Below are 13,878 nucleotides of genomic sequence, written 5' to 3'. Positions count from 1 at the left end.
ATATATATATATATATATATATATATATATATATATATATATATATATTTATATATATATATATATGTAATATGAAAAATATTTATTCATGCTGGGTATTAATAATATTTTTACTTACACTAATATAAAATATCTTTCAAATAAGAAAAACTCTATCCTATCTAAATAAAAGAATTTAGTTTTGAGTAAATATATTAGTACCCATCGATTAAATATTTTCTATTTTTTAAATATTTTTTCTGAATGCAATGTGGAAACAGAGGCTGAAATGAGAACCACGCTTGTTCGTGTCACGTTATTATTATCAGTCATACCATCTCTTATAACCACAATAACATTTATATTACATCTATAATCTCAACACTTAACGTTACACTTAATATTACATACAACGTAGCACATACACATCCGCGCTTAGACATATATAATTATATATATAATATTTTTCTCTCCTAATTCTCCCTTCTCTCTCTATCTTGTTTGATAATTACAATTGACTGTGTTACCGTACATCGAGTACGTTCTTCAATGAAGCGTCAATGAAAGCTCGCAAAGCTCGTTATTATCTCTGTATCGCGGCGCATTTTTAGAAAGTCCGCTGTTATTTGCCTGACATTTCTCTTTTCTAACAATGAATTTATACGGTAAAAGCACATCTTTCCGCTCGATATCACGTTTGATACGGTGCGTTGCTACTAAAATCTTACTCGGTACGTTTATCAAGTTACTATACGCGCTCTCGTTCTCTCTTTCTTCCTCTCTCTCTTCTTCGTCGCGACAAAAACGAATGTTTATCATCGTGATATACAAATTCAATTTTTTTCGTATTGTTTATTACGATAAGATCTCATCTCGTTCGATATATATATATTTTTTTTCTGCCTTTCGCGCGTTTAATGTTACCCTGTTTATTGTATCGTACTCCGGTCGCCACGCTCCGATTCGATTTGATTTCGTTGAAAACAAAATAGAGGGAAAATAGGGAACCAGCGGAGCGGTTTATCCGCCTCTGTGTAAGGAACAAGTGTATTGATTACATCGCGAGATACGGGATTCGTTCCCGACGCACTTATCTCGTTACATTTAATCTCGACATTCTCTATCGACGCGCGCGCAATGGAAATCGTACGTAGCAATGCACCGCTCACGCATACACGTATACACGCACGATGCACGATGATGAACACATTGAATATAAGCTTCGTTACACTCTCGACATTCGACAGCAGTCCCTTAAGTTTAATTCCTTTGATTTTCTTCCGTACAATCACCAGCAATGCGAAAACAAATTGAGTCGTAAGCAGACCGAGATCGATCAGCGAGGCGCGGAGATTTGCGGCTCACGTGTGCGTTAAAATTGCTTTTCTAAGATGGTCGGGGTGGTAAAAGCGATCGTTCCTTTGCTTTCTCCTTCCTTTCCTCTGCTCTCTCTCTCTCTCTCTTTCTCTCTCTCTCTTTTTCTCATCCTCACAAAAGTGAACTTAACGAGAAATTCTCTGCGGGGAGGAGGGGTGATGGTGGAAGAGAGAGGTGCTATATAGATTTCCGCGGTGTATTGTCGTGCGCGGGACGTAAACGTGTCAAACTTATAACGAGGCAGAAATGAGTTTTACGACGCAGTGTACCTTTTAAAATCCTCTTTCTTTTAATGCCGAGTCGCAAGCGAGATATTTGCAGTTTTATCTGAGCGAGGGTGCAAAGTACGGGTAATAATGTGAATCTTTCCTCGGGAAACGCGCGAGACACGTTTCACTCGTTGCCGTTGCCACGGGAATGCGGGATAATGAGCCGGAGGAGTGCAGATATGTACTTTTTTTTGATGTCGATGCGTCCCTCCCGTCGTTTTTCGTGGTGACGACATTTCAGAACTCCGAATGGGGTCGCCTGGCCAGCCAGTCGGCGATAGCGGGAATTTCGTGCACTCGTTTCTTCAGGTCGCGTAACGCCGGGTAGTTGTCCAACGCTGTCGCGCCGAAAATATTCTCGAAGTTTTCCAACGCCACCGTGAACACGAAGTCCGCCCACGTGGTCTGAAAAGCGTACTGGTTATTGCAGAGAGGCTCAATCGTGAAACAGACGTTCGTGAGTTTTGCGCGCTACGACAACAACGAGACAACGTTTGACGTGTCATTTAAAGAGAGAGGAAATCCACACAATTCTCGATACTTGTTAAAGTTTAATTATATTAATACTAAGTTTATAATTGTAATAAATATATTAACGCGTTTTAGTGGAATTAAAACTCGTTGGTTCATTCATTAAAATCAAACTTAACGTTTATACGACTAAACATTGTTTTTCGTGCGCCATTCGAACCTTTGTTTTGATTGCTTTCGCAATAAGGAGAACATTGAATTATGTTGTGTGTATGTCTGTGTGTGTATGTAGCAAGTACTCTTTAAATTTTTTGAGGCGAGATCTCACTCGAAAAGTGACCACCGAGTCACTCAGATTCGAATGATCTTTCATTCGTACAAAGTGAATTCTTCACTCTGAATCGTTGAGTAAATATTTTCGTTCGAAATTTTAAAAGGCGAATCTGATATATACCCCATTATCGCGGGAATATATTTACTCTAAACGATGTAAATATTTACTCTTTTGGAGTTGGAATCTAATGCAAGCTTGAGTGAAACATTTACTCCTGTGATTTTGAATGGCAACATTTTCATTATCGCTTGGAGTAAAAATATTGTTGCTTTTCACTCGTTTTAAGTGAGATTTCACTCTAAAGAAATTCGGAGAGTACAGACAACAAAGATTAATAGAAATTAACGTGACATGATCTCTACATTTCTTTGTAATAAAATCTCACTCAAAATGAATGACAATTATTTTTACTCGAAGTAACAGTAAAAATACTGCACGAAAATAAAAGTTTAGTTATATTAATACGAAGTTTATAATTGTAATAAATGAACCAACGCGTTTTAGTGGAAGCAAAACGTGTTGGTTCGTTCATTAAAATCAAATACGACTAAACGTCACGTTCATACAATTAAACTTTGTTTTTCGTGCGAAATCGCAAGAGTAAATATTTCACTCAAGTTTAAAGTAAGTTCTCAGTCCGAATAAGCTAAATGCGTTTTGACTAAAGAGAACGGAATTTTGATTCTCAAGAACTAAATTTAATTCATAAGAACCTGAAATTCTGTGTCAGAGCAAAATGCATTTATATATTCATGTCATTATTGTATCATTTTCTAAATTTCTCGAAGTAAAATTTCACTCGGAAAGGATGATTAATGCTTTATTCGAATTCGAGTGATTTTTCACACATAGGATGAATTCTCCATTCTGAATCGTCGTGTGAACTTTTCGATTTTCATTGAAAATCGAAAAGTGAATCTAATATACTCCATTGTCACTGAGACATTTTCACTTTTGATTAAAACGTTTTCACTCATTTGGAATTAGAATCCATTCTACACTGAAAGAAAGAAATATTTAATCTAACTGAAATTATAGTTATTTTTGGCTTCTACCATATTTTCTCACTGCTCTAACATGAAAATAATAGCAATAACATGTAGTATAAGGTTATAATCATTAACATTAACATTAAAATATAATTTAAGTTAGAATTCAAATAAGAGAATAAGAATTGAATAAAAAATGCTTTTTTTAGTCATAATTTTTCTAGCAGTTATTTTTTCTATGTAATTATAGTTACAAACATTTTCTCTCAGATTAAGTTTGAACAAAAATTTACTTTTCGGATTTCGAGTGACAATATTTTCACTATCATTTCGAGCGAGAATACCACTCTTCACTCGTTTTGAGTGAGATTCCATTCCAAGAGATTTAAAGAATACAAGGTTATTGATCTTAAAATAATGGAACATTTACCGTAGAACCCACCGCGTAACCGCCGTTCTCAGCGACAGTCTGTTCGAACTTATTTAGGTAGAACGGTATTGTTTCCTTTAGAAGCTTCACCTTCTTCTCCTCCTTCTTAAAGAGATCCTCCTCCGTGCGATATTGAAAAATAACTGGAAAGTAGACCGCGCGCGGAGCTTTAGTGACTTCTCGCTGCACCACGAAGTTTCCTTCTTCCATACCAAAAAAGTAAAGCACGTCGTGATCGACGACATCATCGTAAGTATCCGGTTAAATTGCGAATTGCGTAAGAACCGTTCTCGTTGAGTGACTAAATAAAATAACGACCAAGTCAGGCGGAAGTAGTGGACGCGGTCCAGTAGGGGAGACCGGGGCTAGATGTTTTATATTATAGGATTTTGGGGTTACAACTTTCTCAGATAACTAATTATTACCTGATTGTATAAATATGATAGAGGCAACCTTCTTCTATATGGAGAAAAATAATTTTGCTCTTTTAGCAAAATCGTCGTCGCTATTGCATATTCGTAGTGACAGCAAAAAAATTTTTAGTACTATTTGACGTAATTAATGTTACAAATTATTCATTATCAGAGTAGAAGTAGTTCGTCGCCAGAATAGAAAAAATTTGTTGAGTGTATTTGTCCTAAGAATCACGTTAATTTGCTATTGATGCAAAATAATGTATCTTTAGCAGATTTATTTGCTATCGGATCAAAACTGCAACTGCTTATATAAATCCATCATGGTTCTTATAGCAAAATAATTTATAGATTCAGCAAATTATATTCAGCAAATAGTGATTAATATTCTTAGCAAATCTTTTTACTGTCCATATAATAACGACAAGGTTTTGCTAGACCAGCAGAAAATTTGCTGGGTCAGCAAATTATTTTTCTCTATATACGTATTAATGTCCACCACGATCCTATTAACCGCGCGGAAAGAAAAGATCTGCTATATATGGACAACTAAATAATTTGCTGTATTAGCTACTTTTTCTTTGTTGCAGGAGCCAATTTTTTTGCTACTATAACAAGAAAATCTGCTCCTGTAATAAAAAAAGTAGCTGAATTATGTTTAGTTGTCCATCTGTAGCAAATTTGTTAACCACTTTTCTTGTTGTAGGAGCAGATTTTCTTGTTATCATAGCAAAAAAATAGCAGCAAAGAAAAAGTAGCTAATACGAGTTATATTTAACTGTCCATATGTAGCAAATTAGTTTGTTGCTGAAAATTATTTTTTTCCGTGCATATATTTTGTTTTGTAATAACTAAAATATGAATTTACGGTAACAAAGCTATCTTTTCCTGGTACCGGGTTAATTGCCCAGTATCGTAGGATAAAGAAGACTACGTATAAAATACGTATCCTGATTAGTAGTTCTAAAATCTCCGCAAGAGATCTCCCTGTCGGCTTTTAATTATGAGCCAACTTTACTTCATCCGCCCATATGCTCTATTTTAATCATTTTATGAATGAAAATTGTATTTATTACCAGAAACAGTATATCATACACTTGCAAGAAATTTTGTTCTAGTTAGTAACAACGTAATGTAAGTAATTTTATTCAGTTACGATGGAGAATACCCAGACAGCACAAAATCTCTAGAGGATGTTCTGGGAACATTTTCAGGACGTAGGGGCGTTCTCAGAACGTCTATATGGATGTCCTGTGGAGATCTGTGGTGTTTGGGTATTAATACAATATTTCGAGAGACTCGAAAGTTTACTTTGCTTATTTATTTTTTCTCCTTTCAATATTTGATTTCTGCTTCGACGTAAAATATTTTGTATCATATTTTCTTCGCTGATAACCCAGGTGGGTTTAGCAGCGTAATAAATAAAAAAAAGAGTTTAGGGGATGTTCTGGGAACATTTTCAGGACGTAGGGGTGTTCTCAGAACGTCTATATGGATGTCCTGTGGAGATCTGTGGTGTTTGGGTATTAATACAATATTTCGAGAGACTCGAAAGTTTACTTTGCTTATTTATTTTTTCTCCTTTCAATATTTGATTTCTGCTTCGACGTAAAATATTTTGTATCATATTTTCTTCGCTGATAACCCAGGTGGGTTTAGCAGCGTAATAAATAAAAAAAAGAGTTTAGGGGATGTTCTGGGAACATTTTCAGGACGTAGGGGTGTTCTCAGAACGTCTATATGGATGTCCTGTGGAGATCTGTGGTGTTTGGGTATTAATACAATATTTCGAGAGACTCGAAAGTTTACTTTGCTTACTTATTTTTTTTCTTTCAATATTTGATTTCTGCTCCGACGTAAAATATTTTGTATCATATTTTCTTCGCTGATAACTCAAGTGGGTTTAGCAGCGTAATAAATAAAAAAAAGAGTTTACTTTGCTATTACCAAATCAGTTTTTTTTCTATTTCTTAACTATGATATTATCCCGAATTTAATAAAACTCGGAGAAAAATATTTATGTTCCAAAAAGATCATTTCGCGATTTTGTACCCAATATTTCTCTCAAAATAAATACCAAAAAAGCACATGAGCGATATATACCTGGAGCCCCGGTCTCCCCTAACCGCACCATTAAAATGTCTCATTAAGGTGTCTAATTGGATGTTACGTATTATTATTTGGGATTACGCTGGCGACGGTCCAATGTGGTATCGCATGCACGTAACACGCGGCATCTCGCGAAAAGCTCTTCCATGACGGTCGGTAGCATCCGCTCGATTATATCGGAACCCCAGTGAAAATAGGTCACGCGAAAGAGAGAGAGAGAGAGAAGGGGAGGGAGAAAGAGAGAGAGAGAGACGCGTGTCTTTCAGAGAAGCGGAAAGCGGAAGGAGTTTTGCGCCCGTCCCCGTCGCGTCAGAATTTTCCCAGAATTTTATATCGCAAGGCGCATTGCCCGTGCAACACTCTTTCCCTTCCTCTATCCCGGCTTCGAGGAATTCCACGAACTCTGCTGTCTCGATTTTCGACGAGGCGATTTTCACGACGAGAGGCCGAAAGCGCGGACGTCATCGAGACGTTATCGATCGCGTGGACTCGCTCGATGAAATTGAAATCGAACGGCGCGCGGGTGACTCTCCCAGTCCCTCCCCGAGTTCCGTCGTTTGCGAAAAATAAGCGACCGCGTGGGATCTCCCTTGAGGGAGATTTGTAACGTGAGACACGTCGATTTGGCGCCAGGAGATACGGTCGTAAGCAGCTTTCGCAGAAGCTGGCCCCGCTTCGTTACAGGCTGCGCATCGGGAGACGCGTGTCACTTACATTGCTTCAAGTCCCCCAAAGTATCGACCAGCACGTCGCACAGCATCGATTCCCATTCGTCCTTGCCTGCGAGATTGTGCTCGCGAGCCAGGTAACGCGCCACGGCGTTGCTCTGCGCTATTGGCTTGCCGTCTATCTCCAGTACCGGCAGCATCCCGTAAGGCATCGCTGAGGAACAGAGGAAGCAACCGACAGGTCATGCTCAAGTACGAGTCAGTCAGGAGGACAAGGCAATTTGTCTTTGATCGATTTGTTGCGGGCTGAGACAGAGAGAGATTACTCTGGGCCTAATTAATATTCGAGGTGCACACAGAAAAATATCATTCTACTGCCAAGACAGGCGATTTCTCTCAGTTTACTTTTCTTCCTCTAAGAGAAGATGCTGGAGTCGAAACCTTTTTACCGACAGAATACTCGCTTTTTCTGCTAAGTTTACGTTGTACTGGCTGCAAAGCATCACAAATGTTCTTACGCAATAAAAATACGTGCGAGAATGAGCCGGAATATTGCTCAATACATGACAGAAATGATAAGAAATTTCAAAGTTGACATCTCGAATGTAAATTAACTTGTCAGACGCTATCAGTTACAGTAAATATTCGCTCAATACAAAGATCTGTAGCTTGTATGTACTGAACGCGAGTTTGCTTCGCTCAGAACATTTTCAGAGAATATTGCTGTATCTTTATATTTGAATTTAGAAGCTTAAAAATATTGAAAAAGTTTGCAGAAAGATTCCTATAAATGTGTATGTGATTAGGTTTTTCTTTAAATATGATAAAACAATATAACAACATACATTTAATTTGGCAACACAAATTTACGTAAGACCGATATGCACAAGAAATACGAAAAGAATAGCGTGATTGGGTTAGTGACGATTGCCTCATCGATATCTTTGGATTTCATCATCGACTCCAGCATTCCCTTAAGTACACTGAGAAAAAAAGTATCTGAAAAATAAAAAAAATATTTATTTGGTTGGTACTAATAATATTTATGTAAATCTCAATTCTTTTGTTTAAATAAAATAGTTATTTCAATGAAAAGCAATAGGTTTAAGAAAATATATGTTTTATTAATTATGTGTCTAATAATATCGTGTATAGATATCTAAAATTGAATACAATAATATGGTATAATAACAAGGCTAAACAGAAATGAGAAAACCCGTTAAACTTGAGATTCACTTGAGTTAGTTATTAGACGCAAAAAACAGTAGAATTAGTAGGATTTATCCTAGATTCTGAGGTTGATATTAATAGTAGTGTAAATATTTTTAATGTTTAATTGAGAGCATAGTTAATTATAGATTCGTATATTTATAAACTGTTATTTTTCTATTTGAATTATTTCTTGTTGTATGAAATAAAGACAAGTTGACGGATAATCAATGATTCACGGTACTATAATTATCAGACTATAATTTGTCAAATGATGACAAAGTATGAATGTCGGGCTAAATTTCGAATAGAATTTCGAATGTCTTTTTATTCTCGGCAAGTTTGTTAAATTCCTATTCAAATTAATTGGAAGAAATTTTTTCTCAATGTAAAAATATGTATATTGATACAAGTAAATATGTTATTATTAAATAAATATATATATGTTAATATGTATAATATGTAAATATGTTATTAGTAATCATCAAAGGAATATTTCTTATTTTTTAGTTACTTTCTCAATATGCTGGTTATCCTTAACAAATAATATTTCCTTGATAATAGTTTCAAAATATATTCATCATAAGTTGGCGGAAACTTCATTTATATAGATATATATATAAATCATAAATTTATATATCAGCAAATTAAATATATCAAATTCAAAATAATTCAGAATCCTAGTAAGTTTAATATTTCAATCAAGAATATGATAAATGGAATGGGAACAATTATTCGCTTACTACATAAAGTCAAACTTTTTTCGATAATTATGTACTCGAAAGAACAATTTATTTTCTTTATCAGAATATTATAAAACTTTATCGAAAAAGCTGGTTTGACTTTATGTAGTAAGCGAATATTTGTTCCCATTCCATTTATTACATTCTTGATTAAAATACTTACTAAACTTACTAAGATTCAGAATTATTTTGAATTTGATATATTTAATTTATGATATTATGCGGATATATAAATTTATGAGATTTGAAACAAGTAACATTAACTTGAATGTAGTATGTATTTTTGTGTGTATAATTTTTTATTAGACGTGGAAGTGTTAATATTTCTATTGTTGCTTTTAAGTTTGCTTTTTTATTTCTTTTTTTATTTGGGATTTATTCCAAGTTTAAAGTACAGTTTCGCAGTCGAGTTAATTTCGTCGGTGCACGTGCGCGAGAGAGAAACAGAGAAAGAACCTTGCCCATTTTGGATCCTTCACGGCTAGTAGTGAATCGCGTACTGGTCGATAGATTCGAACTTTCTCGATTTAATGGCATAAACTCACGTCCAGGGACTTAGCTGAGTTAATAACAATAGATGATAGGTACTTTAAGTTGGGATTTTAATATAGTTTATGTTACCCTTTAACTTCGTCATAAATGGTATTTTAAACATTAATCAAATCATTCTACTTATAAAAGTACTAGAAAAATCGAAGACCATTGTAAATATTTGAAAGTAAATATTTTGAGAGATATCTTATATTTATTCTGATACTTTTTTTAACATAAGATATGAAATTTCTCATAAAATATTCATCTTTTTCGATTATCTCCTACAAATTTTGTACATATAATAAGAACCGCTTTTATCAAGTAACTAAATAAAATAGCGACTAACAAGTAAACCTATTCAAAAGATATACTCCGATTTCTTTCTAATTTGATACAAATGTAGAAGTACAACAAATATTTAGGTCATATTTTTTCATTATTACTTTTTTACTTTGACGGGCAGTTTATAGCTTTTTAATGTTCTTACTCCTATTATCAACAAGTACAATAAAAATGCGTAAATAATAAAAATAAATATAAGATACAGTTAAATAATTTTAACAAAATCGGCATAGCTGAGACATGAACCATTCTAAATTTCTTTAGCCGAGATTCCAACCAAAATATTTTAAATATTTTAGATAATTTATATATATATATATATATATATATATATATATATATATAATATATATATATATATATATAATTTATATTTATATTTTAAATAATTTGCTAAATATATAATATATATATTAGTCAAAAATGGTTCAAATCTAAGCCAAATCGAAATCCGGTAATTTTAATTAAAATTTTAACAAAATCAGCATAGTTATTAAATATTTTAAATCTATGCTAAATTAGTCAAAAATGGTTCGAATCTCGGCCAAATCGAGAGATTATTTATGTAAATAATTTTTTTCAACTTTTTACATATTTTTTGTTTAAATATTTTATTATTTATACAAATAATTTTACATATGTGACTTTATATTCATAATCAGCAAACCAAAAATGCCTATATCTTGTATTCAGAAATCGGAGTGTAACTTTTGGGTAGGTTTACTTATAAGGCGGAAGTAGCGGGCGCGGTTTAATAGGGGAGACCGGGGCTAAATGTATTTTAGAATTTTGAGGTTACAACTTTCTCAAACAACTAATTATTACGACTGACTATATAAACATGATAGAAGCAACCTTTTTCTATGTCCATTTCGACCTGTTAATTGTATATTTTATTTTATAATAACCAAAATACGAACATACGGCAAAAGAGTCGGGTTAAGTTCCTCAATATCGCAGGATAAAGAAGGCTACGTATGTATCTTGATTAGTAGTTCCAAAATCTCCACAAGAGTTCTCCATAGCTTCTCTGTCGGTTTTTAATTATGGACCAATTTTACTTCATTCACCTATATACTTTATTCCAATCATTTTATGAATGAAAATTGCATTTATTATCAGAAATAATACATCATATATTTGCAAGAAATTTCATTCTATCTAGTAACACATCATTTAATTTTATTCAGTCATAACAGAGAATATTATTAATACGAAGTTTCGAGAAACTTGAAAATTTACTTTGCTATTACTAAATCAAATTTTTCTTAACTGTAATATTATTCCGACTTTAATGAAAAAGTATTTATGTTTTAAAAGGACTATTTCGCGATTTTGTACCCATTATTCCTCTCAAGATAAATATTAAAAAAGCAGCACATGAGCGACATATCTCTGGAGCCATACAGCCCCGGTCTCCCCGGTATAAGAGTAAAATTATTTTAGGATTCAGAGGATTCCGCGCTAAGAATAAAAATATATATGTTTTTGAATGGAACGAACTCGGCTATCGAATTTGGTGTTATTTCTACCACGTGAAATCTTTCGTACTTACACTTCTTGAGCTCGGGCCAGCGGTCGTTGGTGATCCTCTCGTCGACGTAGTCGATTCCCGCGTAGGCGAATATGTAGCGAATGTGCTCGGCCCGACCTCGCGCATTGAAGTAGATCAATTTGTACCTCGGCTGCTCCTCAGCCATTTCACTCGATCGCCGTCTGGAAATTTTTGGCGGTATGCGAGTGTGTCGGGAAAGTTACGAGCGCAATTTCAGCGCTAATTGCTTTCATCGCGCTGTTCTAAGCTCACGAGAATGTCAGACATAGTTCCTCTACTCCTTCACTTCTCTCTCCCATCTCTCTCAAAATTTCCCTCGATCTTGGCGGACTCGGGAAAGTTATGGACTGATCTACCAAAATTAGGTTGAATTTATGTTACTGTCGGTTTTCATTCGGGACTTTATCGTAGCCGGAGCTCTCTATCTTTGTGGGTGATCTACGCTAATTCATGATCGCCTATAGATCGCGGACCCTTCTCCACGGCGTCTACAATCTATTCGAAGTATCTTCACCGCAGGTGGTCGACTTGTTTCGAGAATAACGATAGGGTTGCGTGATCAGGGGTGCGTGAACGGTGAGTTTTATCAAATTTCGGAGATCGGCCGCTCATCCGCCGTGCAGATAAGGCGAAACATAACTGGCAAACGCGGCCGAACTTCCTGGGGCCTCCTTGAAAATCGCAGAGATTTATTGTGCCGCGTTTATACGTGTGCGCGCGGATATGAACGTGGTAACGTGTATATTCGGGCTACATCGCGGCCGTATACGTTATCTGGCCGCGAGATTGACCACGTTACACGTATGTGTGTTTCGCATGCCAGCCATTTCGCGCGTTATCACTGTTGAAGTTCGGCGTGAACGATTAGGCCTGTTATTATCTCCATCGCGATTACGGTTGCCGCGGATTCCCTCCGTTATGCGTTTAATTAAGCGCGAGCCGGCACATTTTCTTGCGTTAAGGTACGTCCCGTTAAAACTTGGCGTCATGCTATATTACACACCGTCGCTAATAACGATCCTCTCTTCTTCTTCTCTCGGGATCTGATTAAAACTAAGAACGGCTGCCTTAAGAAATTAATAAATTAACCTTAGCCCTTTCGTTACCAATGTGAGACGTATATATCCGAGGACGCGCGTTTTCTCCATTCAATTGACTAAACAATTTTTTTGGCATTCAAAACACATCAGATATTACTCCACTTATTACCGTTGGAACAAAAATCCCACGCGAGTGTACGATTTTATTACTATTTAATCCCTTTACTACTAATTTTGTTGTTCAAATATGTGTAATTTTTTACTTCATTAAATATATGCATACACTGAGAGAAAAATGTATGATATTTGGAACTATAATGGCATAGTAAAAAGATTATAGTTAGGAATATCTTTTTTATAGTAAATGTTACCATAATGTTTGTAATATTTACAATATAAGCATAGTATAACTGACTCATGTAAAACTTTTACCAAGAATTATAATTATTTGAAATAAAAAACGTAGTAAAGTAGCAAATATTAAATGGTAAAAGAAATTAACTATTTTATATAGTCAATACAATTGGAATATTTGGAAAATATGGATACATGTAACTATATTCCCAAAACGTGCTTTACTATACACATAGAGTAATAAGATGGTGACTATAAATGTGTGTTCATTCTATATCTTCGTGTTTAGATGAACTATAAATATATGTTTGAGGCCAAAACGAACTATAAAATATAGTGAGATTATAGTTATTCCAACTATTTTTTTCTCTCAGTGTATATAATATAGTTTTAACAAAAGAATGAAAAATTTTATGCTTGATGCCAAAAGGATATCGATATTCCACTGAAATTTTTGGGAAAGCGTAAACCAAAAAGCGTTCTCCTAAAGATTCCAGTAGAACATTGGTATCCCGACTTCATTCTTTTGACATTAAACATAAAACTACTACTAATGTATATAACGAAGTAAAAATAAAAAAATTGTACTTTTGAACAACAGAATTAGTAGCGAAAGGATTAAATGGTAGTAAAATCATACGCGCGCGTGCACACACACAAGTGATCGGGAGATAAGTTATATCCTGTGCCGCGGATATCATTGTCGCTGTGTGGTGCGAATCGGAGTCGGGGCAGGATTATGTAATTCGGTGCAGGATAATCTACTTTAAAATAACGTTGCATAATTCATGTTACACGTAAGTCAGCAGAGTCCTGACCTCGTGGATGGCGGCTGCAAGTAAGCCGCAGTTTCGCGTGTTAACGAACTCGAAATGAGAAAACTTGAGAAGTTACGCCCGTCGAGCGGTGATGTACCTCTGGCATATATTTCCGTCGGGAAGTCCAGGCGATAATTACTTGATAATTCCGTTTTAATTACGTCTATTTAGCGCCTTCCTTGTGGAAGCAGAATCACGATCTTGCTCTTAAGAGAGAGAAAGAAAGAGGGGGGGGGGGGGGGGG

At 35.1% G+C, this 13,878-nt stretch overlaps 1 protein-coding gene across 4 annotated transcripts in view; it reads right to left on the bottom strand.

Annotated features, from left to right (window-relative positions):
* Positions 1-284: 284 nt before the first annotated feature.
* LOC116844255 (glutathione S-transferase-like) overlaps positions 285-13,878 on the bottom strand; it is a 22,892-nt gene continuing 9,298 nt past the window's right edge. For all 4 annotated transcript variants that reach the window (XM_032815532.1, XM_032815534.1, XM_032815531.1 and 1 more), the window contains exons 2-5: positions 11,423-11,583; positions 7,086-7,253; positions 3,850-3,992; positions 285-2,030 (exon numbers count right to left, since the gene is read on the bottom strand). In XM_032815532.1, coding sequence (XP_032671423.1) covers positions 1,863-2,030; positions 3,850-3,992; positions 7,086-7,253; positions 11,423-11,567 — 624 coding nt within the window. In that variant the 5' untranslated portion in view covers positions 11,568-11,583 and the 3' untranslated portion in view covers positions 285-1,862. The remainder of the gene's footprint in view (positions 2,031-3,849; positions 3,993-7,085; positions 7,254-11,422; positions 11,584-13,878) is intronic.

This window comes from Odontomachus brunneus, unplaced genomic scaffold, assembly GCF_010583005.1.
Source record: "Odontomachus brunneus isolate Ranch 3 - 2012 unplaced genomic scaffold, Obru_v1 Obru_scaffold_040, whole genome shotgun sequence".
Taxonomy (NCBI): Eukaryota; Metazoa; Arthropoda; class Insecta; order Hymenoptera; family Formicidae; genus Odontomachus; species Odontomachus brunneus.
This window is presented reverse-complemented; position numbering and strand designations above follow the sequence as displayed.